General features: G+C 43.7%; 2 protein-coding genes across 3 annotated transcripts; one reads left to right on the forward strand and one right to left on the reverse strand.

Moving 5' to 3' along the window:
- The first annotated feature begins 16,858 nt into the window (after nucleotides 1-16,858).
- Nucleotides 16,859-20,767, forward strand: LOC131011367 (serine/threonine-protein kinase D6PKL1-like). Of its 2 annotated transcripts, none has more exons than XM_057939170.1 (3): nucleotides 16,859-17,163; nucleotides 17,908-18,940; nucleotides 19,530-20,767. In XM_057939170.1, exons 2-3 carry the CDS (start codon nucleotides 18,024-18,026, stop codon nucleotides 20,392-20,394), a joined length of 1,782 nt encoding a protein of 593 aa, XP_057795153.1. In that variant the 5' UTR covers nucleotides 16,859-17,163; nucleotides 17,908-18,023; the 3' UTR covers nucleotides 20,395-20,767. The 2 variants fall into 2 exon arrangements, with proteins under 2 accessions (XP_057795153.1, XP_057795154.1); XM_057939171.1 differs by having other exon boundaries at nucleotides 16,925-17,158.
- Nucleotides 20,768-20,974: 207 nt separating this feature from the next.
- LOC131011368 (U-box domain-containing protein 33-like) lies at nucleotides 20,975-25,052 on the reverse strand. Its single transcript, XM_057939172.1, has 4 exons — nucleotides 24,530-25,052; nucleotides 21,927-22,045; nucleotides 21,720-21,835; nucleotides 20,975-21,504 (listed from the first exon to the last, which is right to left on the reverse strand). Exons 1-4 carry the CDS (start codon nucleotides 24,840-24,842, stop codon nucleotides 21,267-21,269), a joined length of 786 nt encoding a protein of 261 aa, XP_057795155.1. The 5' UTR covers nucleotides 24,843-25,052; the 3' UTR covers nucleotides 20,975-21,266.
- Between the last annotated feature and the right edge of the window lie 266 nt (nucleotides 25,053-25,318).

Consider the following 25,318-nt stretch of genomic DNA (forward strand, 5'->3'; position numbering starts at 1 on the left):
CTTCAAACACAAACTGACTCAACCTGTTTACTGAAAAGAGTTTTGACCAAAACAGGGTTGACGACTGATACTGAATACTCTTCAGTAAGGAATTATCAGTTAAGTCAAAGACCTTAACTGATACACGTAAGGCTTCAGTCGAGTTTGATAAACAGAGATATGTTATGAATCTTACTGACTATCAGAAGATAGATCAGTTAGACTGATAACACACGCAGCGGAAAACTTTTGTTTCGTAATAGCCTGTGAGTTAAGCAAGTTGTCAGTCTTTAGGTTTCTCTTTGCTATTAATCAGTTTTCAGTTTAAGAAGGTAAAAACACAAGTAAGAAAGTGGTGAATCAAGGACCAACACCTAAGCTAAAACGATAATCATAAATTATACCTAGTTTGATTAGCTGAAGAAGACGAAGAAAACAATTGAAAGCTAGAACACAAGAGAGAATTTGATGCTGTATTCGAAAGTGAGAGATAACGTAGTGTACAAGAGAGCACGTATGTCCTATTTATAGATTACAAATGAAGGGTAAAACGGTAAATTCATCTGTGGTGCATGCGCCTTGCGTGTTTGAGGGTAGAATGGTAACTTTGCCTTCACGCGGGAGACTTCCCCGCGCTTTCCAGTAACTCCGCTGTTGAAGAGCATTCCTCTGGCGAGAACAGCTTCTCTGCCGGCTGTAGTTCCTCTGGTGGAGATGACTTCTCTAGCGAGGGTGACTCATCTGGCGAACATGATTCCTCTGGCAAGAGCCATTCCTCTGGTGGGTGAGATGTCTCTAGTGAATGGGATCCCTCTGGTGAGAATGATTCCTCTGGCAAGAGCCATTCCTCTGCCATACTCGTTCCGCTGGTGGGGCCGATTCCTCTGATTTATATCATTTCCCTACTTTACACATATCACTCCTCATCAACCACTCCCCCCTCTAGTCTGGTTGAACCGGGTATTCTTCATGTTCAACCAGCGAAGTATTGTTAAAGCCAGCACCGTGCTGTTTTCCTTGGTCCCTGCAAATCATGAAGACACGAGAATTCTAATATTGTAATAAGGTAAAGGTAAACCCTGTAAATTGTTCTCTGGCATTTTTGCTACTCCCCCCTATGGTCTGACTAGTCCGCTCTGGAACGGTGCAACTAGTCAGAGGATTCGCCCGCGTGGATGACGTCACCAGCATTAAATGCCCGTCCCTTCTACAGTGTTTTTTTCGTATCCCAAGGTTACTTTTTCAGCCTTCGCGTCTTTTCGCCTCCTCGTAGAAATCCTTGACTGTCGATTACTTTTTAGGGTCACGTGTCGTTCATCCTGTATACTGATGGTTGCCCGCGTACGTTACATATTCAGTTTTGAACTTTTATTTTCCACTATTCCTCTTCTCCAATTTTTCCGAACTCCTTCATCTGCAATTTTCGGCGATCCTCCCTCCTGTTCCGGCGTGCTTCCAGCGACCCTTTCATTCCGGTATTTACAGTCAATCTTTCTTTGACCTAGGTAATTCGCGTACCTTCCTCTCCCAATATTTGTGATTAGTTGTAGTGTAGTGGTGTAATTGTTGGTGCTCTGATTGAGCGTGCTAGAAACCCTAGGATTAAAATTTCCGACAATGGCCTCCACTTCCGCTCCCCAGCCCTCGCGGTCGCCCTCTCCCCGAGATTCTTCATCTTCATCCCCCCAGCCTCAGGGTCTTGAAAACCTTCCTTCCCCCTCCGTCTCGCATGATTCTCCGGCTACTCCGAGTCCTTCTGGGCCTAAGAAGAGAACTAAGAAAACGCCCCAGCCCCCCAAACCTGTTCCCGAATCTCGCCTTAGCTTCGTGGCGATGGAAAAGATGAGGAGCAAGTGTCGTTGCCCTGAAGGCTTAAGGTTCGAGGCCTTCTCTAAAACCTCGAAACCCCCGGAACAACTTCGTGACCACAAAACAATAGCCGTCTGGCAAGCCCAGATAGACGCTGGTCTGCGGCTTCCTCCCCCTGCCCTTTTAGTCAGTGTTTGCAACCATTTTCGCATCCCCTTTTATCAAGTTGCCCCTTCTGCCATCCGGAGGTTATATGCCTTCCACATTCTATGCCGAGCCCACGGTGTTGGGGACACCGCCAAACTATTCTGTCAGACCCAATCTCTCCGTATGCAGGGCAGTCCCTTGTATAGCTTTGCCGGTCTTCAGAAATATCCCACCTCCTTCCTTTCCTCCTTAAATTCTTTTGACAAAATTTTTTTATTTAACTACTGTTACGTGCGCACCCTTGTTGGTTCCTGGCGCGATTATGGTGCCTTGGAACTGGAATGGCATAACCCGCGGACCACCTATAAACCCGCCACTCCCGATGCCCCCACCGCATTTGATCTGAGTGTCATAGCCCACCTTAATGCCATGAATAAGGCTGAGCCCCTATCCTGTAAATATCTCGCTGAGCACAATTCGGCCTTGGCGTACAATGACTTATTTCCCCTATATCCAAAGAAATCAATAGGTAAAAAATATGAGTTAGAAAATATATTAGCTTTTGTTACCCGGCTTTTAATAGTGTAGAATTTTTTTTGCAGACATGTCTTGGAGGAAACAGTGCGGGGCCAATTTGGATGACGTTGCTTCTCCCGCTCACAGTAGGGAACATGGCTCGGGAGGCTCTGCTTCCCGAACGGGCCCCTCAGAACAACCCACTGGGTCCGAGATGGTTACCACTCTCCCTGTGGCAGAGGTCCCAGAGAGAAACGTGGAAGCCTCACGCACATTTGATGCAGAGGAGGTCGATGCAGGTGGCCTTGTTCACAGGCGCAGACGCCCCAGCACTGGTGATGCATCCGGTGCTGGTGAAGAAGATGTCCAGATTGTGGACATTACTGATGAAGTTCCTTCTCCCAACTCAGCCCAGGACATCGCCACTCCCGAGCTCTCGAAGAAGCGGAAGAGGGGCTCTCTGATCTCCGTGGGTGAGAAGGAGAGACAAGAAAGCCTGAAGAAGGCCGGCAAGTCCGCAGATCCAGCAAAGAAGTCTGCTGGTGGTTCGAAAGTCCTCCCTTCTGCTGGGGGAAAGGGCAAGGGCAAGGCTGTGGTCCCCCCTGTTGATGAGTCAGAGGATACTATTCCTGGCCCAATTTCAAGTTTGTTGGGGCAGGGGTTTATTGATGCTTTGTCCGTCCGTGTTCATTCAAAGGACAAGGAAAAAGTGGAGAACTTGACACGAGAGGCTCTGGCAAGTCAGCTTGGCCAGTTGGCTCTTCAGGTACCTTGCAGCTTGTACTCTTATCTAAAAATTTAAGTTAATAACCTCTTGACTGTTCTGGTGGAACCCATTTCTCTGAAGAAAATCATTCCTTTGGTGGAGATTATTTCTTTGGTCTGATATGATCCATTCTATTTCCTTGCAGGTGGAGTCTCGGCTCTGGGGAGCTATCCAGCGCATCCACGATTATGATGTGTTGGAGAAGGAGAGAGAGAAAGAGCAGGCTGCAGTAGCCAAGCGTGATGACGACGTCGCCGGGGTGGTGGAACGTCTGAGCGGAGCTGAGGCGGAAATTGCTGAGTTGAAGGCCAAGCTGGCCCAAGTAGAGGTGGAAAAGTCATCCCTGGCCTCCGAACTGACAAGGGTGACGAGGGAGAGTCATGAGAGCCTTATCAGATTCAAGGCGGGGTACGAAAAAGACTACAGGGAGGCCAGGCGTGGCTGGAGGAAAACACTTGTGGAGGCTCAGGACCGTGCTTATGTCCTAGGGGCGCGAGATCAACGTCTGGAGTATTTTTTATCTCCACAAGGCCAGCACTTCCTAGGGGTGATGTTGGAGGGCACCTTGGAGGCATTCAAGCGGACTCCCGAGTATCTGGAAGACTTCGGGCCCCTCTTTGCTTACGTGATAAAGCAATTCGCCACGAAGGCGTTAGAGATGGCGGGGGCGTCTCTGGAGCAGCTTGCTACCCTGGATCTGCAAGCCTTGATGGATAACCTCAAGGATGAGGACATAAACAAGCTGATGAAGATCCCTGAGAATTCCCCGGGGAAGCCGGGGTGGTGGTATCCAGTGCTGGAGAAGGCCCTTCCTTATTTTGCCTTTGGGGTTGGGTCTGACTCGTTGCCCTCTGCTCCCATGTATATGCCTGCCTTCTCTGCTTCCCTGGTGGGCTTCGTGAACCGGCTACGGGATCCCACTGGCAACAGCACCCGGACGTTTGTTCAATACAACATGGAGCCTCCCCTGCCCTCTGATCTGGCGGCCTCAGCCTTTGACGATTCTGCTTCCTCCTCCTCCGCAGTGGATAAACTTTTTGTCCTGTACAGAGATGAGAAATCATACGTACAAGAAGCTGCGAAGCTGTTGGATGTGGAGACCCGTCTTCCTAAGATAAAGGAGGTTGGCATGTTGCCGGTGTTTGCAGAGGGAGCTTCTTCTGGCCAGGTCTCTGCAAGTGCTGTTCCCCCCCCCCCCGGTTTCCTCTGCCATTGTTCCCGCTTCTTCTGCTCCTGCTCAAGACTCTTCTGTCCCTCCCGCTTGATGGCTTTGATCTCCCTCCTGACTTGTCAAAAATTTTTGTAACCCCTTAGTTTGTAAAAAACTCAATACTTACTTTTGATTTTTGGTGTACAACTCTGCCTCCTGTGCATGTTTAAATGAAGTTTCTTCCCTGTTTATGCTTCTTTCTTTCCTTCGTACTTCGCGTTATTTTTGTTATCCGCTGATGTTGAATTTGCATTCCCGGATCTCCAACTCTGGTGTATATTTTTGGTGTTGATGTTGATTTTTGACTTTGTTGACTCCTCTGTCGAGGATTTTGGCTGACTCCTCTGGCGAGGATTTTGGCTGACTCCTCTGGCGAGGATTTTGATGACTCTTCTGGCGAGGATTTTTGGTGACTCCTTTGGCGAAGGATTTTAGCTGACTCCTATGGCGAGGATTTTTGGCTGACTCCTCTGGCGAGGATTTTGATGACTCCTCTGGCGAGGATTTTTGGTGACTCCTTTGGCGAAGGTTTTGCTGACTCCTCTGGCGAGGATTTTTGGTGATTCCTCTGGCGAGGATTTTAGCTGACTCCTCTGGCGAGGATTTTGGCTGATTCCTCTGGCTAGGATTTTGATGACTCATCTGGCGAGGATTTTTGGTGACTCCTTTGGCGAAGGTTTTACTGACTCCTCTGGCGAGGATTTTGATGACTCCTCTGGCGAGGATTTTGATGACTGACTCCTCTGGCGAGGATTTTGCTGCTGCTTCCCGTTCAAGCCTTCCTTTGTTGCTTCCCATCCAATGCATTCCTTTGCTGCTTCCCATCCAAGCACTCCTTTGCTGCTTCCCATCCAAGCTTGAGCACTCTGCGCGGAGCATGGAAGACCCGGGGGGTGCAACCAACTTTCGCGGCTTACGATTAAATAGTAACCCTCTGCGCGGAGCATGAAGGACCCGGGGGGTGCAACCAACTTTCGCGGCTTACGATTAAATAGTAACCCTCTGCGCGGAGCATGAAGGACCCGGGGGGTGCAACCAACTTTCGCGACTTACGATTAAATAGTAACCCTCTGCGCGGAGCATGGAGGACCCGGGGGGTGCAACCAACTTTCGCGGCTTACGATTAAATAGTAACCCTCTGCGCGGAGCATGGAGGACCCGGGGGGTGCAACCAAATTTCGCGGCTTACGATTAAGTAGTAACCCTCTGCGCGGAGCATGGAGGACCCGGGGGGTGCAACCAACTTTCGCGGCTTACGATTAAATAGTAACCCTCTGCGCGGAGCATGGAGGATCCGGGGGGTGCAACCAACTTTTGCGGCTTACGATTAAATAGTAACCCTCTGCGCGGAGCATGGAGGACCCGGGGGGTGCAACCAACTTTCGCGGCTTACGATTAAATAGTAACCCTCTGCGCGGAGCATGGAGGACCCGGGGGGTGCAACCAACTTTCGCGGCTTACGATTAAATAGTAACCCTCTGCGCGGAGCATGGAGGACCCGGGGGGTGCAACCAACTTTCGCGGCTTACGATAGCTTCCCTCTGCGCGGAGCATGGAGGGCCCGGATGGCACAACCAACTTTTGCGGCTTACGATAGCTTCCCTCTGCGCGGAGCATGGAGGGCCCGGATGGCACAACCAACTTTCGCGGCTTACGATAGCTTACATATGCTCTGATGGCAGCGTGATTCCTCTGCTTTTCCCTTGACTTGCTGAGGAGCAATTTTTGGATTTTTAAATTTGAAAATTGGGGACTACGGGTGTACACCCTACTCCCCCCCTGGTGACATGTGCAATACTCTGTTATGAATATGTTGGCCCAATTACTCCTTATTCCATTTCCGGCCCATAAACTCGCGTGAGCCCGTTACCTCTTAGCCCTTTTCTTAAGCCCAAAACCATCTCTATATATACCCCCCACCCTTCATGACCTTGCTTAGAATCCCTTATCTTCTTTCCGCCGCCCCAATCTGATCTTCTCTCAAACCCTAGATCTGCCGACCCTTTGTCTCTCATATCTCGTATCCCTCCCTATCTTGGTTGTAAAGCTCTCAGTCGGGGGAGTGCGTCCTGTTAAGAAAGTGCACAATGTTGAAGACTGAAAAGACAGGACTCTCCCCCGCTTGAGAGTTTTATCTCCAGGGTTCCTGAAGAAAACTTCCTCGTTACCTCCTTCTGACTTTAGTGTCCTACCCTCCTTCCTAATGGCCTCCCTGATTCATCCCTAGCTTGGTTATAAAGCACCCAATTGCGGGAAGTCCTGTTCAGGGCAGCCATATCTTTGAAGGCTCCGCCCTTCCCTTTGTGTTTCCGGGGTAGATCTCCGGTATTGTGGTTGCAAGGAGCAGGCTTCCGGCAATCGGGAGCATTATCATCGGCTTCCTGAGATCTGGATGTTGGTTGGTCTGTTCCTCTTCTGTACTCTTTCTTTTTGGCATTTTGACTTGTTTGTTTTTTCTTGGTGTTCTGCAGGCGTGGGGTAGATCTGGAGTAGATCTGAGAAGTGGGCATGTCCCAGCGGGGAAGAAGAGCTTGAAGTGTTGACGCATGGAAGAGAAGTCGTCAATCCCTGATGTTTGCTTTCCCTTTGATCTGCTAAGAAGCAGTTTTTGTGTTTGTTTCTCCCTTGTCCTGCTAAGAAGCAGTTTGTATTTTGAATTTGTAAATTGTGGGTTAGGGGTATACACCCTACTCCCCCCTCTGGTGACATGTGCAATGCTCTGCATGAACATGTTAAGTAGCATATATGATGTAAAAAAGCGATAATTTAAAGTAAATAAAACAACACCAGGGAATTCCCTAGAACCACATATCTGTTTTATTGATATTATGGCCCCGGACCTCGTTAAAACCCCTGTGGGGAAAAAGAGTATCCGGTCTACATTTGCATCAGTCCTGCTAAGAAGCAGTTATACATAGAACTTTTTTAGAGTGTTAATATTCCACGGTCTGGGGAGAGCTCTGCCGTCTGAATCCGACAACATATACGCGCCGCCACCCAAGACCTCTGTGATGATGTACGGGCCCTCCCAATTAGCTTCGAATTTGCCCACTGCCTTCAATGCATCAGCTCTTTTGAGGACTAAGTCGCCCTTGGATAGCTTCCGTGCTCTGACCCTCTTGTCGTATCCTGCTTTGATAATGCCTTTGTATTTTGCTGCTCTGACCCGAGCTTCATCCCTCTGTGCTTCCACCAAATCTAGCTCTGCTCGGCGAAGTTCAGCATTGTGCTCAGTGTCGTAGGTTGTTATCCGATATGATTCCAATCTTGCCTCCGCTGGTATTACCGCATTAGATCCATACACCAGAGTAAATGGTGCTTCACCCGTGGCTGTCTTTGGGCTAGTACGGTAGGCCCAAAGTATAGTATCCAGCTCCTCAACCCATTTGCCTTTGCTCTGAGTCAGCCTCTTCTTGATCCCTTCGCATATTGTCCTGTTGGCCAACTCCACTTGGCCATTTTCTTGCGGATGAGCTACCGAGACGAATCTTTGAGTGATGTCCATTCGATCACAGAAATCCGCGATCCTCTGCCCTGTAAACTGGGTTCCGTTGTCAGAAACGATGATCCTTGGGACCCCAAATCTGCAACATATATTCCGCCAAATGAAGCGCTCCACAGTCACCTCATCGATTTTCCCCACAGCCTCAGCCTCGACCCACTTAGAGAAGTAGTCCACCGCTACAAGCAGAAAGCATTTGCCCCCTGGTGCCGTGGGCAGCTTTCCGACTATGTCGATACCCCACTTGTCGAATGGACATGCAGCGTACATAACGCCCATAGGTTCCCCTGGAATGTTGATTCTCCCGGCGTGTCTCTGGCAAGCCTCACACTTGCGGACGAACTCTCTGGCGTCTCTGTTGATGTTAGGCCAGTAGAACCCTGCCTGAATGATTTTGCGTACAAGGTCCCGGAATCCCGTGTGACCACCACAGCAACCTGCATGAACTTCGTTTAAAGCAAAGTTAGCTTCCTCTGGAGATAAGCATTTTAGTAAAGGCTGAGTAAAGGATCGTTTGTAGAGTTGGTCATTAAGCAAGCAATAATTTTCGTATCGGACCCTCTGATTAGATTCCTTGTTCAACCGCTCCCCTGTCTTGAGAAAATGTATAATAGGAGCCCGCCAATCATCTTTGATTTCTACTGAAAAGACTTGCGAAGTCCCCATCTCTCTGGTGTCACAGAGTAAAATAATTTCATCACTCCAGGTTTGTTCCACCGCACTAGCCATTCGCACCAGTAGGTCTGCTTTCGTATTCTCTTCCCGGGAAATCTGCTCGATTTTGAACTCCATAAACTTGTCCTTCATCTCGCTGATCTTGCGGTGGTACGCCCTCATGCGTTCTTCTTTGACACTATAACCCCCTGCATATTGTTGGGCCACTAACTGGGAGTCTGTCTTGATGATGACACATTCGGCCTTGAGCTCTGACAAAATATGCGCCCCTCTGACTACAGCTTCATACTCAGCCTCATTGTTGGACAGTCGGCAAGTGAATTTGATTGCAAACTGATATGTACCATAACCCGGTGATGTGATGTATATCCCAATTCCGCATCCCTCTTTTGTCACTGATCCGTCTACAAAGGCAACCCAAAATTCTGGTACGAGACGGCGAGTTGTTTCTTGGATGAAATCTGCCAACGCTTGTGCTTTGATCACTGTTCTTAGCTCATACTCCACATCATATTCCCCCAATTCCACAGCCCACTTCACCATTCTTCCTGACAAGTCCGGGCGCCCCAGCACTTGTTTAAAAGGCAGGGCAGTGCGCACCACTACCCGATGTGACAAAAAATATGGCCTCAACTTTCTCGCCGTGACCATGACCGCCAGAGCAGCTTTCTCAATCTCTGTGTAATTTAGCTCGGGACCTTGGATGATCCTGCTGACAAAATAAATTGGTCTCTGATGACTTCCCTCTTCTCTGATGAGCACAGAGCTGGTTGATTCTTCCCCCACGGCTATATACAGATACAATGTTTCTCCCGGGACCGGCTTGGTCAGAGTCGGGAGTTTTGCTAAATATACTTTAAGGTCCTCAAATGCCGCCCGACATTCTGCTGTCCACAAGAATTTGGTTCTCTTCCTTAAGATTTTGAAAAATGGCATACTGCGCTCTGCCGACCTTGAGATAAACCTGCTCAGAGCAGTGATGCGCCCGTTCAAAGTCTACACTTCCTTGATCCCTCTGGGTGGTGTCATTTCCATAATGGCTTTGACCTTTTCTGCGTTGACTTCAATCCCTGCGGGCGTAACTTTGTAGCCCAAGAATTTCCCTGTTGTAACCCCAAAGGTGCATTTCGCTGGATTCAGCATGAGCCGGTGCTTTCTAACCACGGTGAAGATCTCCTCAAGATCATAGACATGGTCCTCTGCCCTTATACTCCGCACAAGCATGTCATCCACATACACTGAGATATTCTTGGAGAGCTGTTCTTTGAAGATTTTTTCCATCATCCGCTGATACGTGGCCCCCGTATTTTTCAAACCGAATGGCATACTCCTCCAGCCATAAACCCCGCAACAGACGGCAAAAGCCGTTTTAGCAATGTCTCCCTTGTTCATTTTGACTTGATGATACCCCTGATATGCATCCATCATGGATAATAAAGCACATCCCGAAGTGGAATCCACCAGCTGATCAATCCTCGGCAGAGGATAGTGGTCTTTTGGGCAAGCAGCGTTCAGATCTCTGAAATCGACACACATCCTCCAAGTATTTGTTTTCTTTGGTACCATCACCGCGTTTGAAATCCACTCTGGGTATTGCACTTCCACAATGTGCCCTGCTTCCAACAACCCATAGACCTGCTCCCTTATTGCAGCGTCCTTCTCGGCCCCAAAATTCCTTGTTCGTTGCTTTACTAGCTTAATTTTATGATCCACATTAAGGCAATGATCTGCCAACCCTCTGTCAATTCCCTTTAAATCGGTGGTGCTGAACGCGAACACATCCGCATTTCTGCGCAAGCAATTAATGAGCTCGTCCCTGACTTGATCACTCATGGAAGACCCAATTTTGGTATGAAAACCCTCTTTCCCTGGGAACAATTCGATCATGTTGCAAGCATCACTAGTAGACACCAGCGCGGTTTTTTCTGTACTGTCCCTGTCTTTCAAAATGTCTGCCAATTCCTGGCGCTCCTCTGCCGAGGCATTCACTTCGCCCACCTTCCCCTTCTTCCGCATATCCGATCCCCCTGTCACTCTTTCCCTTTTCTGCCCCGCTGAATGTGTAAGCATTTGTACATGGCAAGCTTTCGATGCTGTTTGATCACCACAAACTTCTCCCACTCTCCCCCCCTCGATGGGGAATTTCATTTTCAGGTGAAACATAGAGATCACCGCCCTGAATGCCATCAAGGCAGGCCGACCAAGTATCACATTGTAGAAGGGCTTTGGCATATCCACCACCAAGAAACGCACCATCCTAGTTTTGCTATTAGCAGTTGCAATGCCGAGGTTTAACGGCAGTTCCACATAACCCAGAGGCATGACCATTTCTCCTCCGAACCCAAATAAGGGGGCGTTTGTTGGCTCGATATGAACCTCAATTCCCATATTTTGAAGGCACTCTTTGTACAGGATATTCACGGCACTACCTGAGTCTACAAAGATACGGTGAACATTGCAGCCGACAATATCTGCCATGATCACCAGCGCATCGTCGTGCGGATACATCAATGTACGTAGATCCTCTGTCCCAAAGGTGATTGCCGGCTCCTCTGCTGCACTTGTAATCTCCATAACCTGCTTATGGTAGTATCCTGACTTCACTGCTCTGACCACTTGTTTCTTAGCCCTATTTGATGTGGGCGTTCCATTCTCTCCACAAATCATATGAACTTCCCTCCGATATGGGGGAGGAGGTGCTTGTCTTTCTGGCCCTTCCCTACGATTATCCCGATTATCATTTCTTTGATCCCTATTATTCCCCTGTTCTTGCCGCTGATCCCGGTTATTTCTCTGATCTCTCTGATCTCTATGATCCCGCTGGTCCCTATGATCCCTCTGATCATTCCGCCTCTGGCCCTCGGTTCCTCTGTCAATGAACTGGTCGAGGTTTCCCTGGCGCACCAGTAGCTCTAACTGATGCTTAAGATGCCCACAATATTTTGTGTAATGTCCAAAAGAGTTGTGATATTCACACAGCTTATTATTAGGCCCCTCCTGTGGCGGCCCATCCCGGTAGGTTCCCGGTGCCCGAAAGAATGGTTGATCCTTTACCAAATGAAAGATTTCCTCCTGTGGTTTATTTAAAGGCGTGTACTCAGTAAACTGCGTGACTTCGTTCACGGTACGTTGCTGCCGGGGCGGCATTTCTCCTTGGGGTGGCAGTACCCTCGGAGGTAACCCTCTAAATGGTGCTCCATCCTAGTGTCTCTGTCTCTCTGGTGCTTCCTCAGCTATTTTAGCTTTATGTTTATCGTTTTCCGCTTTTCTCGCCATCTTGGCGTCCTTCAACTGTAGATAGCCTGGCAACCTTGCCATAATATCGTCGAAATCCCTTGCTGGTCGGATCTGTAGCTCGTCAAAGAAGAGCCCTGGCTTGAGCCCTCTGACGTAGGCACAATTCTTAATTTGAGATTCTGCCTCTGGCACCTCCAGAGCGGCTAAGTTAAATCTGGCAGTGTACTCTCTCAGTGTTTCATTCTGATCCTGCTTGATATCCATCAGCGAAAGGGCTGACTTTCCCACCCTTCGCGAACTTGCGAACTGTCGTAAGAAACAGGTCTGCAAATCTTCAAAGGAGTGAATAGAATTTGGGGCCAACGTCCCAAACCACAACTGAGCTGGTCCGGTTAGAGTAGTGGAGAAGATGCGGTACTTGATGCCCTCAGTGTACATGTGCAGCGTGACCAATCTCTCGAACCGATTGAGGTGGACCTCTGGATCAGTGGTGCCATCATAATCCAGAGAAATGGGCTTGTAACTTCGGGGTAAAGTATCTGCCAGAATATCATCAGAGAAAGGACTACGGCTGCTGATGGGATGAAACCTTGAAGTCTTGGCCCTTTTGTCCTCCTTGTATCTTCCCTGCTCCCTTCTGTCCCTTGGCGTGTCACGGCCGTGACGCTTGTGAGCCCTGTGCCCTGGCTTGTCAGAGGAATACTCCAGCTCTCTTTTCTCTGATCTTTCGGTGTACCGTGATTTCTCTGGATGATGGGACTTCTCTGCTCTGTATGACCGCTCTGACCTCTGTCCCCTGTCGTCCCTCCGGGATTTCTCTCTCAACGATTCTTCCAGATTCTGGAGTTGGTGTTTCAGCTGTGACACTTGGTTTTTCAACCGTGCCTTCTCCTTCGGTCTCTCTTCCTCAAACACAAGGGAGACGGATTGACTATCAGACTCGTCAACCCTCTCCTTCCTGACAACACTGTTGAGCCTAACACGGCTCCCCTCTGGTCTTCTTTCCACTTCCCTGTCAGCAGGGTCCCCCTGCATTTCCCCAGGTATCACAGCCTGTTTGTTGATTGCCAAAATGTTTGCCTCCTGAGCAGCGGGAGGTGGGGCCTCAGTGGCCTGCGGGTTGGCCGCTTCAACCGAGGGAGCTACAGTGGGGATGATAAACAGCATCGGAGTTCCCAGTGCCTGACGCATATTAGCATAGCTGAGTAAAATCATCATTTGCTCTGCCAGCCCGAAATTGAGCGGTCCCCCTCCAGACGTGGAGGCCAAGTTTGGCAGATCAGAGCCCGGCGTTACCAAAGTAAGCCTCTGGGTGTTAACGTTCAACCCTGTCGGCGGAGTGGCTGAGATAGCCTGAAAACCTGGTGGCACAGTAAAGGTGGGGTTACCCTGAAGGCCGTTGAACAGTGAGGTAGGCACCTCGGTAGTGATAGCAGCAGAATCGAACTCCCTCTCCAAGTTCCGGTGAGCATCAGAGGATCCCATAGTACCTGCACATAAACAAAGTGAGAAAGAATCCATACGGCCAATGAATAGATCCTCCCTTACTAATTGAAATCCCGATATGAGAGGTCCCGAACACCGGCGCAGAGGCCGTTAAAAAATTCCCTTCAAGGTAACTCTATACACTGGGAAATAAACCCAGGGCATAGATTAAAATAACAGAGCCCGAACAACAGAAATTTCCCCTGTAGACTCTTATTAAGATCCGGCAGAAGAAACAGAATGTCCAGAGAACCAAAGTAAGAGATCCGAAGATAGACATAAACAGAACAATCACCAAGAAGCTTGTTAGCACAAAACGTTAAGCATGATATATAGTAAGGAATTTGCAAGAAAACGAACATCATAACCCGAAATTACCACGATCGTGTGCTATATTAGCCGCAAAAACCCCAAAACAACAGAGTTATCATGGCAATCAGCCGGATTAGTAGCATAGCGCGTTAAACAGGGCACAGAACGTAGATTGGTCGAAGAAAACATGACCGCAAATTAACAGTGCAAACCCAATCATAATAGAAACATAGCATTACCCCATAATCCACCGATAGAAAACGAAGATTAGCCATAAAAACACGAAAAATATCGATGATCATCACCCTTAAACGAAAAACATCCACAAATCAACAACACAAGCTCAATCACAGCAAAAAACCCAATTCAAGCAGAAACAGAGCGATACTCCACAATTCACCGGTATAAACATCAGATCTATAAGTAAAATCCCGATTCCACGAAGAAACCTTGTATTCACTCATAATTAAACCGATCAATCGGTAAATAAACACATATCCCCCCAATTCATGATTTACGACTTTCACCACCTTTTCCCATGCACCGAAAACGTAATTAAACACAGATCGTAAAAGATTAAAAGCACATCAACCCGAAGAACGTAATTAGCAGCTCGAAATCATCTGGGTGTCCGAATTATCGGCTCAAATGGTACCGACACACGCAAACCCGATTGGAATTTCAGATCTGCATGCGCCGGCGTCCACAAACTCACATCCTAACTCAGTAGCCTTCCCACAGACGGCGCCAGTTGGTGAATCAAGGACCAACACCTAAGCTAAAACGATAATCATAAATTATACCTAGTTTGATTAGCTGAAGAAGACGAAGAAAACAATTGAAAGCTAGAACACAAGAGAGAATTTGCTGTTGTATTCGAAAGTGAGAGATAACGTAGTGTACAAGAGAGCACGTATGTCCTATTTATAGATTACAAATGAAGGGTAAAACGGTAAATTCGTCTATGGTGCATGCGCCTTGCGTGTTTGAGGGTAGAATGGTAACTTTGCCTTCACGCGGGAGACTTCCCCGCGCTTTCCAGTAACTCCGCTGTTGAAGAGCATTCCTCTGGCGAGAACAGCTTCTCTGCCGGCTGTAGTTCCTCTGGTGGAGATGACTTCTCTAGCGAGGGTGACTCATCTGGCGAACATGATTCCTCTGGCAAGAGCCATTCCTCTGGTGGGTGAGATGTCTCTAGTGAATGGGATCCCTCTGGTGAGAATGATTCCTCTGGCGAGAGCCATTCCTCTGCCATACTCGTTCCGCTGGTGGGGCCGATTCCTCTGATTTATATCATTTCCCTACTTTACACATATCACTCCTCATCAGAAAGTAAGAACTGAAAGCTGTAAATAACACAGAGATTTTTACGTGGTTCGGAAAATACTTCCTACATCCACGATCGGTTGATCAGACCAACAACTTCACTGGGCAAGTGCTTACGGGTGCACTACAAACCGATGCTCGTGCTTACGGGTGCACAGCAAACCTGAACGTGTGCTTGCGGGTGCACACAACCGAAACGACTGAAGATCCAATCTTCAGTACCAACACACCTTGTTGGATTTCTCACTCCTAGCACACACTGGGCACTAGGACCTCACGGAGACAGAACATCTTTCTGAACTCCTTTTCGACACAAACACTCAATTCAGTTGGTTGAATAGAGGTTTGAAAACTTGCCAATTAAACTACAAAGAACAAGTTTTTTGCAGTTAGTTTTACCTAGGCTTTGGATAAACAATACTCCCTCCGTCCGCCAAGATTATGTAAAATTGCTTGGGCACGGGATTTAATAAAATTGGTGATGATTTTGATGTAGTGGAGAAAGGGTCCCACCACTTTATGAGATGTGTGGTTGAGATTGAATTTTGAGTGGGTTTTTTGTAAATAAAGAGTGTTAGTATGGATAAAATATTAAAGAGGATGGTGGGACCATTGCCATAAAAGGAAAGTGACATAATCTTGGCGGACGCCAAATATAGTAATTTTTACATAATCTTGGCGGACGGAGGGAGTATTTGCCTAAGGTCTAAGAGAATATATGTAATCAACAGTGACTGATTTTTGACTTTGTGATTCTCTTCTTCGATTCAAACTTTGGAGAGGTTTGGTTTAGCTGAGTAACAAATTTGGCAGTGTTTCAGCATATGTTGTTGAATCGGTGAAGATTGAAGTGATCCTCGAGCGCTATTTATTGGAGACGTCTTGAATAGATCCGTTGGCGGAGATGGTCTTCAAGATTTCTTCCGTTAGAGAGTAATTTGACCTTGGGCTGAGGCTTCAATCTTCGAGGTTCCTTGTTTGGTGAGAACGGCTACTTTGAAGAGCAGGAGATGCGACATCTCTGAAAAGGTAATCACCAAAAGGAATGGCCTCTGCAGAGAAAGGACGATCCTGAGATCTCTGCATTTAATGCGGCTGTACTTTTGGAGTGCGTGGCTACCTTTGAACGTTGGAGGTTCAGTCTGAGGAAAAATGTTTAACTGATACTTGACTTTAGTATCAGTCCGCTGAATACGATATTCGATTGCTACATATATGCTACAATTACACCGTGTTAGTTGCGATTTAGTTGCTAAATAAATTAGTGATCACTGTGGTGACGTCTGGCGGCGGCAGCTATTTGTCGTAGATTGATGAGTGATGAAGATGAGGATTTAGGGATTTTAGACTTTAGGAACTTTTATTTTGGGTCTTCGGTGGAATCAGGAGATAAACGAGGGAGACGGGGCTGATTGAGAGAAGGTGGGGGTCGGCAGAATGCACCACGGCGGCTGCTCTTCGCCGATTGACTGTCCGGCCGAGAAGAGAGAGAAAAAGCATCGTTGTGGTGTTTTCATATGAGATTACAGAATTGAGGTGGGGAGAGAGCGATGACATTTACGCATTGGAGGAGAGAGAAAGAAATTTTGGGGTCCGTTTTTTATTTAAAATTAAAAAAAAATTATTGACGAAAATAGGTAATGGACGTCAGAGGTGAGGACGGAACATTTTAAAAAATGTTACAATAAGATGTTCTATGCAACTTACATTACGTTGGAATTATTTTTATTTAAGACGGGTCAAGTTTGAGGTTGTATTTGATATTTAACCCTTATATTTATTATGATAACTGATTTAGTACCAAATCTACTTTTACTTTTATCAACTAATTTTCCGAAGCACCCATATTTATTATTGCGAGCATTTATTATAACCGAATAATACATCCGATAATGTCACATTCTCTGTAAGACCCTTTATTTGTGTCAATAATAGGTAGGGCTAAAAAAATATTTAATTTCATTAAATATTTTTTCCACCTTCCTGCTCCACTTGTTAGTTGTCACAGCTTACAGGTACAAAAAAACCAACCACCCGAAACAAAGCCCATGGAGATGGAGCTTTTGCATTTTCTTTCTTTCTTGATTTCTCCACTGCCATAGCTAATTTCTATATACTTGTGCTGAGTTTCGCAAATCTTACTTGCTTCTCTTTCCAACTTGTGTTTCTCTCTCTATGGACTGCTCAAGATTCGGTAAGGTATGTTGTTTTTTACTCCATGATTGTAGATCTGAGTTTGGATTTTCCCTTTCAATCAAGGATTCATGACCAAGATCCGATTACCTGGTGGATTTTCGTATGAATTGTGATTATGTTGGAGTATTTCTTCAATGTTAAAAATAATTGCGTACTATCACTTAAAGCTACTACCGTTTTTTTGTGTGGGAGCTGACTGATTTAGTGTTTTTCCTCCCCTTTTCTTGGGTGGTCCCTGATTCCATTGAATTTCAATTTTTTCTTTGCTAGGTTTTCTTTTCATATTGCAACTTTTTTAAAGCCTCTTTTTTTTAGAGAAAAGTATGTGTCTGGAGTTGTTGATTGACTCATAATCTTTTTCATTTTTCCCACCGTGCTGTGTCTTTTTTCGTTTTCTTCTTTTTTTTTTTTTTTCCTTTCTCAATTTCCATTTGATAAAGTCCTGTGCAGTTATAAGAATTAGGTTCTAGTTTATTTGTTTATATTTTCTTGAAATATTTGCTTCGAAAAATTTTCTGCAACTACCCTCTGTTCTTTAGTGGTTAGTGCAGTTATTTTAACCGAGATTACTGTATATGAGTATTTAGAATTCAAATCCCGTTATTTTATAGAAATCTTCTTGCTAATGCTTTTCATTGAGAAGAATAGTATGGCTTTATGATGATGTTTGTGTGTGCTAATTACACTCTTCTATAGTTAATCTGATAAATCATGTATAATTTGCTGAATGAGTTTTCTAACTGACAGGTTGTGGTCTGTTAGAGTTGACGAGATCGATTTTTATGATAGAGATATAGCTGTGGTAGTACTTGCTCAGCATATTCTTGTAACCTATATTGAGCAAAGTGTGTATTCTTTATGTCATGGCCTCGAAAAGTGGCTCTAGAGCTCCGGTGAGTTTGCAACAAAGAGTTGTTAGTACTCAGCATGCGACAAAGGCAAATGATCTCATATCTACTAACAAGCCCAAGCTGATTAATCCTGAGCAATTCGGCGAACCTGATAACGCGTGTCTTCTGTTGTCTAAAGAAGATGCTGAGTCCAACAAATCTCCAATTAGTAAAAAAAATTCTTTAAACGTTTCTGATACGTCAGAGACCAATATTTCTTTCTCTGGGTCTGAAAGGGCATCTAAAACTCAAGATCTTGAGTTAACCGACATTAGAAGCTCACTGGAAACATCCATTGATCAGGGAAAGAAATCATCTGGTCTAGGGAGTGTAAAGGTTAGTGATGGAACCAATAGCCTTGAGAAAACCAGTGGAAGCACTAAAGTGAGCGAGCGTGGTGAGTTCGTTGAGAGTGGAAAGAGCAGCATGTGTCGGGGAAGTACCAGCAGTGATGTCAGTGATGAGAGTACCTGCAGCAGCTTTAGTAGCAGCATTAATAAGCCGCACAAAGCAAATGATGTTCGATGGGAAGCCATCCAAGCTGTCCGCTGCAGGGATGGCGCATTGGGTTTAAGCCATTTCAGGCTCCTAAAACGGTTAGGTTGTGGAGATATTGGGAGTGTTTATCTGGCTGAGTTGAGTGGGACTAAATGTTACTTTGCGATGAAAGTAATGGACAAGGCATCTCTAGCAAGTCGCAAGAAGCTTGTTCGTGCTCAGACAGAAAGAGAGATATTGCAGTCGCTGGACCATCCATTCCTTCCTACTCTCTACACCCATTTCGATACTGATAAGTTTTCATGTCTGCTGATGGAAGTCTGCCCTGGTGGAGACTTACATACTCTTCGTCAAAGGCAACCAGGAAAGCACTTTTCTGAGCAAGCGGCCAAGTAAGGAAACTTCTAACCATATAATATTGAGCCATTACAGACCTTTCTCCTAACTTTTCTGCTAGTTATAAGAGAACCTTGCTGACAACTTTTTTTACCTCTACTGCAGTATTTGAGAAGTCTTGTCCTTTAATAAGAGTTTTTTTCTTCAATTTGCTATGTTTGTTTTTATTGAGTTTCAATTAATACTTCCCATAAATCCATTTTACACATACTCCTTGATTCTGTAACAGATAGTTAAAGATATTATTATTATTGATTTATACTATGAAATGTTTTCTCACTATGTACTTAAAAATGTTAAATATTTGCAAATACTCTCAGCATTACCTGACTCTTGTATAGTCCTTGTGAAAACGATCACTTTTACATTTGATACTAGTATGAGATTGTGATGTCATTCTAGTGTGATTAAGGCTGCTTTAGAAGTAAGGACTACCGAGATTAAATATTTAAGATGAGGTGGCCGTGACCTTTGCTTTATCCTTAACACTATAATTACTGAGGAAAACTCGGTATGCGAAGCCCATAAATCATACATTTCAGCTCAATCTATTTAACATCGCTTTGACAAATTTCTTTATGGCAGATTTTATGTTGCTGAAGTGCTGCTAGCTCTTGAGTATTTGCACATGCTTGGTATTGTTTATCGTGACCTTAAGCCTGAAAACGTCCTTGTTAGGGAGGACGGACATATAATGCTCTCAGACTTTGATCTTTCTCTCCGTTGTGCTGTTAGCCCAACTTTGGTAAAGACCTCGTCCTTAACTTCCGATCCTCAGAATAAAAATTCCGCGTACTGTGCCCAGCCGGCATGCATTGAACCGGCTTGCATTCAGCCATCATGTGTTGTTCCAACAATGTGCTTTTCTCCACGCCTCTTTTCAAGCAAATCCAAGAAGGAAAGGAAGCCCAAAAATGATGTTGGAAATCAGGTTAGCCCACTGCCAGAGCTGATTGCTGAGCCAACGAATGCTCGTTCAATGTCTTTTGTTGGAACACATGAGTATTTGGCACCGGAGATCATCAAAGGGGAAGGTCATGGAAGTCCAGTGGATTGGTGGACTTTCGGAATCTTTCTATACGAGCTCTTGTTTGCTAAGACTCCATTTAAAGGGTCCGGGAATCGAGCCACATTGTTCAATGTTGTCGGACAGCCCCTCCGGTTTCCAGAATCCCCCGTTGTCAGTTTCCCTGCTAGGGACTTGATCAGGGGCTTGCTTGTGAAAGAGCCTCAGCATAGATTAGGCTACAAAAGAGGTGCAACCGAGATAAAGCAACACCCTTTCTTCGAAGGAGTTAATTGGGCTTTAATACGTTGTGCCAGCCCTCCGGACATCCCAAAACCTGTTGATTACGAGCACATGCCTCTTCCAGCAAATGATAAGACTGCTACCACTGTTGCTGTTACGGATCAGAAGAGTGACAAATATTTGGAGTTCGATTTCTTCTAGTTAGATACAAGTTTACCTTAAATTATGAAGGTGAATTATCTAGACCATCAATGGAAAATGGTTGTGGATCTCTTTTAGAGAGGTAACTTGATGAAGATCAGTACAAATGTCGCTCCCTCCCATGCTATCGACTCATAAACGCCCTTGATTCATGGTGGCCCTTAAATGGTATGTGAAGAAGTTTTTCTTTTTCTTTTTTCCCCTTCTTATATTTCCTTTATTTTTGAGACTGTGGCAAAGTGTATCTCCATTTAGTTAACTACATTGTTTGAAGCTGTAAAAATTGTATGGTTCCTATTAGTTTGAGAAGCTCAGAACTGGATGCCGCTTGGCCACAGGATTGAATGTCAATGAATGTATATTTTTCTTGTCATTTTTTGGAAAATGTTGATGAATTTAAGACATGGTAGGGCCAAATTTTAGACCTGTAACTTCATTTGCTGGTTTATGTACCCCCATTTTCAGACATCTCTAGCTGTGAATTAATCCACTATCATCTTGCTGCTTCTTTTGGTTGCAGACAACAAAAATTTGTGACAAAAATCCAATCATTGTAAAGGCTTGTTTCCTCATTCTATAATTAGATGAAAGGGTTTTAGAAAGTTTGATAATAAAAAGTTCAACATAGATTTACATAGTCATTGTATAAAAGTACACAAAGCATTTACAAACTTGTTACATAAACAAATGAAATTACTTAAATATTTTCAAATTGTGGCAGTAAATGATATAAGAAGCAACAAAGGCATGATAGTCTCAAACATCATTCTTGAAGTGCAACCCAACTTTTAAGTCTTGGCTCTCACAACTGTTGGCTATGTTCTTTTTTTTTTTGTTTTTTCCCGCCAAATCTGGACTTGGATTAACATAAATCAGATTTTGAAACAGCCGCAAGCAATTGAGCCGTTTGTCGTGTGTTCGTTGTTTTGGGAAAAGTTTGGAGCAGAGTGTGCAGGCCTGGGTGAGGAAGAAGGGGAAGGAGATGGGGTCTCCATTGTCGCCACCTCGGAGATTTCTTTTCCTTCACATATGATCTTAACCTCACAGAACTCAGGCGCCTTCTGCACTATCTGATCAGCTGCTCCATTCCCTTTCTTGGACCTCATCCTTCTGCAAATTTTACAATTGACCAATCTCAAAAATAGTATTCAATTGTTGAGGTGGGGAATATTCTATCTATTGAGTTCGTGACACGTGACGGTTGCACCCACCATTTCTCATGAGAAAATGATGGATTTAACTGTCACGTGTCGCAAAATTAATGGGTTGGCGTAGTACATATGTAAATGGTCCGGATGGGATAGTATAGTTGCAGAATATACAACCTTAGAGAAGCCTTGCTGGCACCAAGAACCAGTTTTCTGATATTGAGAATGGGAATGAGATCAAGTATGGCTTTGGCCTCCATATCACTTTCAATAAGCACAGTTTCCACTTTAACCTTCATCTCATAGTTAGTTATATCGTCAAACACCACAACCCAAATATAAACCATCTGTTTCAATCAAAACGCAACAACGTTAATTGCATACCTGGGAAGAAGAACACACATTGACAAACTTTTGGAGAAGATCTCTCCTCTTCCCGCTTTCTTCGGCCAAAAACATCTCCTTCTGCTCAGGGTTCACTTGATTTATAGGTAACCTCCCCACTGCCATTCAAACAAGGCTTAATATATGACTACTATAACCATAAAAAATAAAAATAGCAATAATGATTAAAAAATAGTAGCCATTTTGTCTCAAAGTACTATTTTGCATTTTTTTTTTTGGACAAACTATTTTGCTTTTAATTAATTGCTAAATTTACAACTAAATCTATTCGTTACACACGTTTTTAGTTGGAAAATTTTCCTCGGGCATAAACGAAAATTTCCGAGGCAGCCCATTTTCCCACTTTTTACTCCAATTTATGATAATATTATTAATATATGTGATAATATTTTTTCATATAATATATTTTTATGATTATTTAATTTTACCCTCAAAATATATATTCCATTCGTCTCGTTATAAGTGGCTCAAAACTTTTCGACATGAGAATTAAAATGAATGTGTAAATTGATTAAAAGTGATTGGGCCTACACTTTTTTAATGGTCAAATTTTTACATTTATGCAAACAGAATACTTATAGTGGGACAACCCAAAATAAAATAAATGTCACTTTTAGTGGGACAAAGAGAGTACAATTTAACTCATCTCTCTGTATTTCTCATCTATCTATCTTTTCTCTCTCTCTCTCCACTCTTGCTCTCTCTTTTTATAATATTTTCATATATTTTTCTATCAAACGAAAAATGAGATAAAAGATATAGAAACACATTTATTGATTGTGAGTTGCCCCTGAATAGACAATTCACGACCAAGAATAAGTTTGGTTATGAATTGTCCTTTATATAATGCAATGCATGGTCAAATCTTTCATTGGTTGTTAATTGCTTTATTTAAATAGTTATTCACAACTTAACTTATTATTGGTTGTGAATTAAGGGATAAAATAGTAAAAGTGACTTTTTAAATATACTTTATCCATCCATAAAAAATACTCCATCCGTCCATAATATATTTGTCATATTTTGGATGACGCGAATTTTAATAAAATGTGAGAAAAGTTGTTAGTGGAGTGAGGGTCCCACTTTAAATGTGAGTGCAGATGTATGGACCCTATTACCATAAATAGAAGTGACGAATTTTTTGTGGACGGACCAAAAAGGAAATTGTGGCAAATTTATTGTGGACGGAGTGAGTAGTTCATTTTTATCATTTTGTGATGTTCACAAAAATTAGTCCTTTTCCATTTTTGAAAATTATCATATTCTCCACTCACAATACAATTAATTATCATTATAAACACTACTTTTTAAGTGAGACCATTTCTCCATTCACAATACAATAACCATATTTATTAAAATATATGTCATCCCTTATTAAGAATATTTTTTGTGGACGAAGATAGTATATATTAAAAATTTAATTTTATTTTTACTATCTTATGTTCCCTTCATCCGTCCCTCACTAAGCATGATACAAAATGAATATAAATTATGACCATAATCAAATTGGTTCATCTATTTTAATCCCCTAATCAAGCATTAAACAAGTAGATCCATCTACTTTATTCTATAATCAAATAGATTTATCTACTTTAATAAAGTAATCCTTTAATATGGGTGTCCAAAAACACGGAGCTATGTTTAGTGGGACAGAGGGATCAAAGCAGGGGCGTAGCCGGGTTGGGGGGGGGGGGCTGAAGCCCCCTCCCAATTTTTGAATTTTAAAAAAAAAATATATAGATATATGTTTATATTATAAAAGAAATTTGTTTTACAAAAGTTGATTAGCTTGTTATATTCTTCCATTTATAATTAATTTAAGGATAATTGTGTTATTTAAAACTATATAATCTATAAAAATATTATACATTATATCACTATTATGCTTGTCTTTTAATAGAAAATGCCTAAAATGGATGGAATGCCCAAAAACAAATTGTTTGCTATTATTACTATACTTGTCTTTTATTATTATTGATTCTAGCTTGTAATTTATTGAAAATATATAATTTATGAAAATATTGTTCGTTATTATTGTTATTATGCTTGTCTATTAATAAAAAATGCCTAAAATGTACGAAATGACAAAAAAAAAGTTTGTAATGTATTGAAATTAATTTGTAATATATTAAAACTATATAGTATATGAAAATGTTGTTCTTTATAATTACTATTATGCTCGTCTTTTAATAAAAAATGCTTTAAAAATATAGAATGTCCCAAAAAATATTGTAATGTATTGAAACTAATTTGTTATATATTTAAATTATATAATCTATGAAAATGTTGTTCTTTATTATTACTATTATGCTTGTCTTTTAATAAAATAATGCCTTAAATATACGGAATGTCAAAAAAAAAAAATCTCGGGGGCGGTGTAAGTTCAGCCCCCCCAAATTAATTCCTGGCTCCGCCACTGGATCAAAAGTACTAACAATATTCAAGTGCGTGTGTTAATCTACTAGTAGAATAATTAATGTAGAAAGCTGTGTTAGATTCGAATCAAGCGTCATGCGATCTCTAAATTTATTTGTGCATTCACCAAAAATACGAGTATGTTGAAAGAGAGAGATATGACTTACGAGGTGAAGGGATGTACTTGGTCTCAGGAAAGACATGGACGAGGAAGACGAGAGCCGAGGAGGGATCAATCACTGCATTGTTGAGCGTCCACACCAAGGCGTCCATGCTCAGCGTCTCGTCCACATCCTTCCACACCGCTACGTACACTACATTCTCTCTCTCCTCCAAATCCTCCTCTCTTATGCTTCCCAGCTTAAACACTCCATGTTGATTGCTATTCTCCTCCAACTCGTCTCTCGACACCTCCTCTTCGATCTCGCTCACACCGTAGCTACCCCACTCGTCGCGCCGACTGCCGGAGCTACACTCCATTCTTTCCGGCCAAAACTGAGAATTCGGCCGCTGATGTAACGATCAATGTTCAAATTTTGGATGAAGAAAATGAGCGTGGAAAAAGATGTCTCGGTTTCGCTCAACCTTGACTTTGCCGAACTATACCATCAATAATTGCACTAAAAGACATACATTTGTTTTTTTAGGATGACAAAGTTGATTTTCTCTCACCCTTTGCAAAACTGAAGATTTTGGTCCCTTTTTATTGCCACCGGATTTCAAACTACTCCCTCCGTCACACGAAGAATGACCCACTTTCCTTTTTGTTTTGTCCCACGAAGCTTGACCTGTTTCTAAAAATGGCAAAAAATTTACCATTCATTCACATTTTCACTTTTTCACCTACCACACTAATTAACATATAAAATATCAATTTCTTAATTCTCGTGCCAAAAAGAAATGGGTCATGCTTCATGGGACGGAGGGAGTATTTCTCATGCGATATTTAAATTTAA

This window comes from Salvia miltiorrhiza, chromosome 2, assembly GCF_028751815.1.
Source record: "Salvia miltiorrhiza cultivar Shanhuang (shh) chromosome 2, IMPLAD_Smil_shh, whole genome shotgun sequence".
NCBI classification, from domain to species: domain Eukaryota; kingdom Viridiplantae; phylum Streptophyta; class Magnoliopsida; order Lamiales; family Lamiaceae; genus Salvia; species Salvia miltiorrhiza.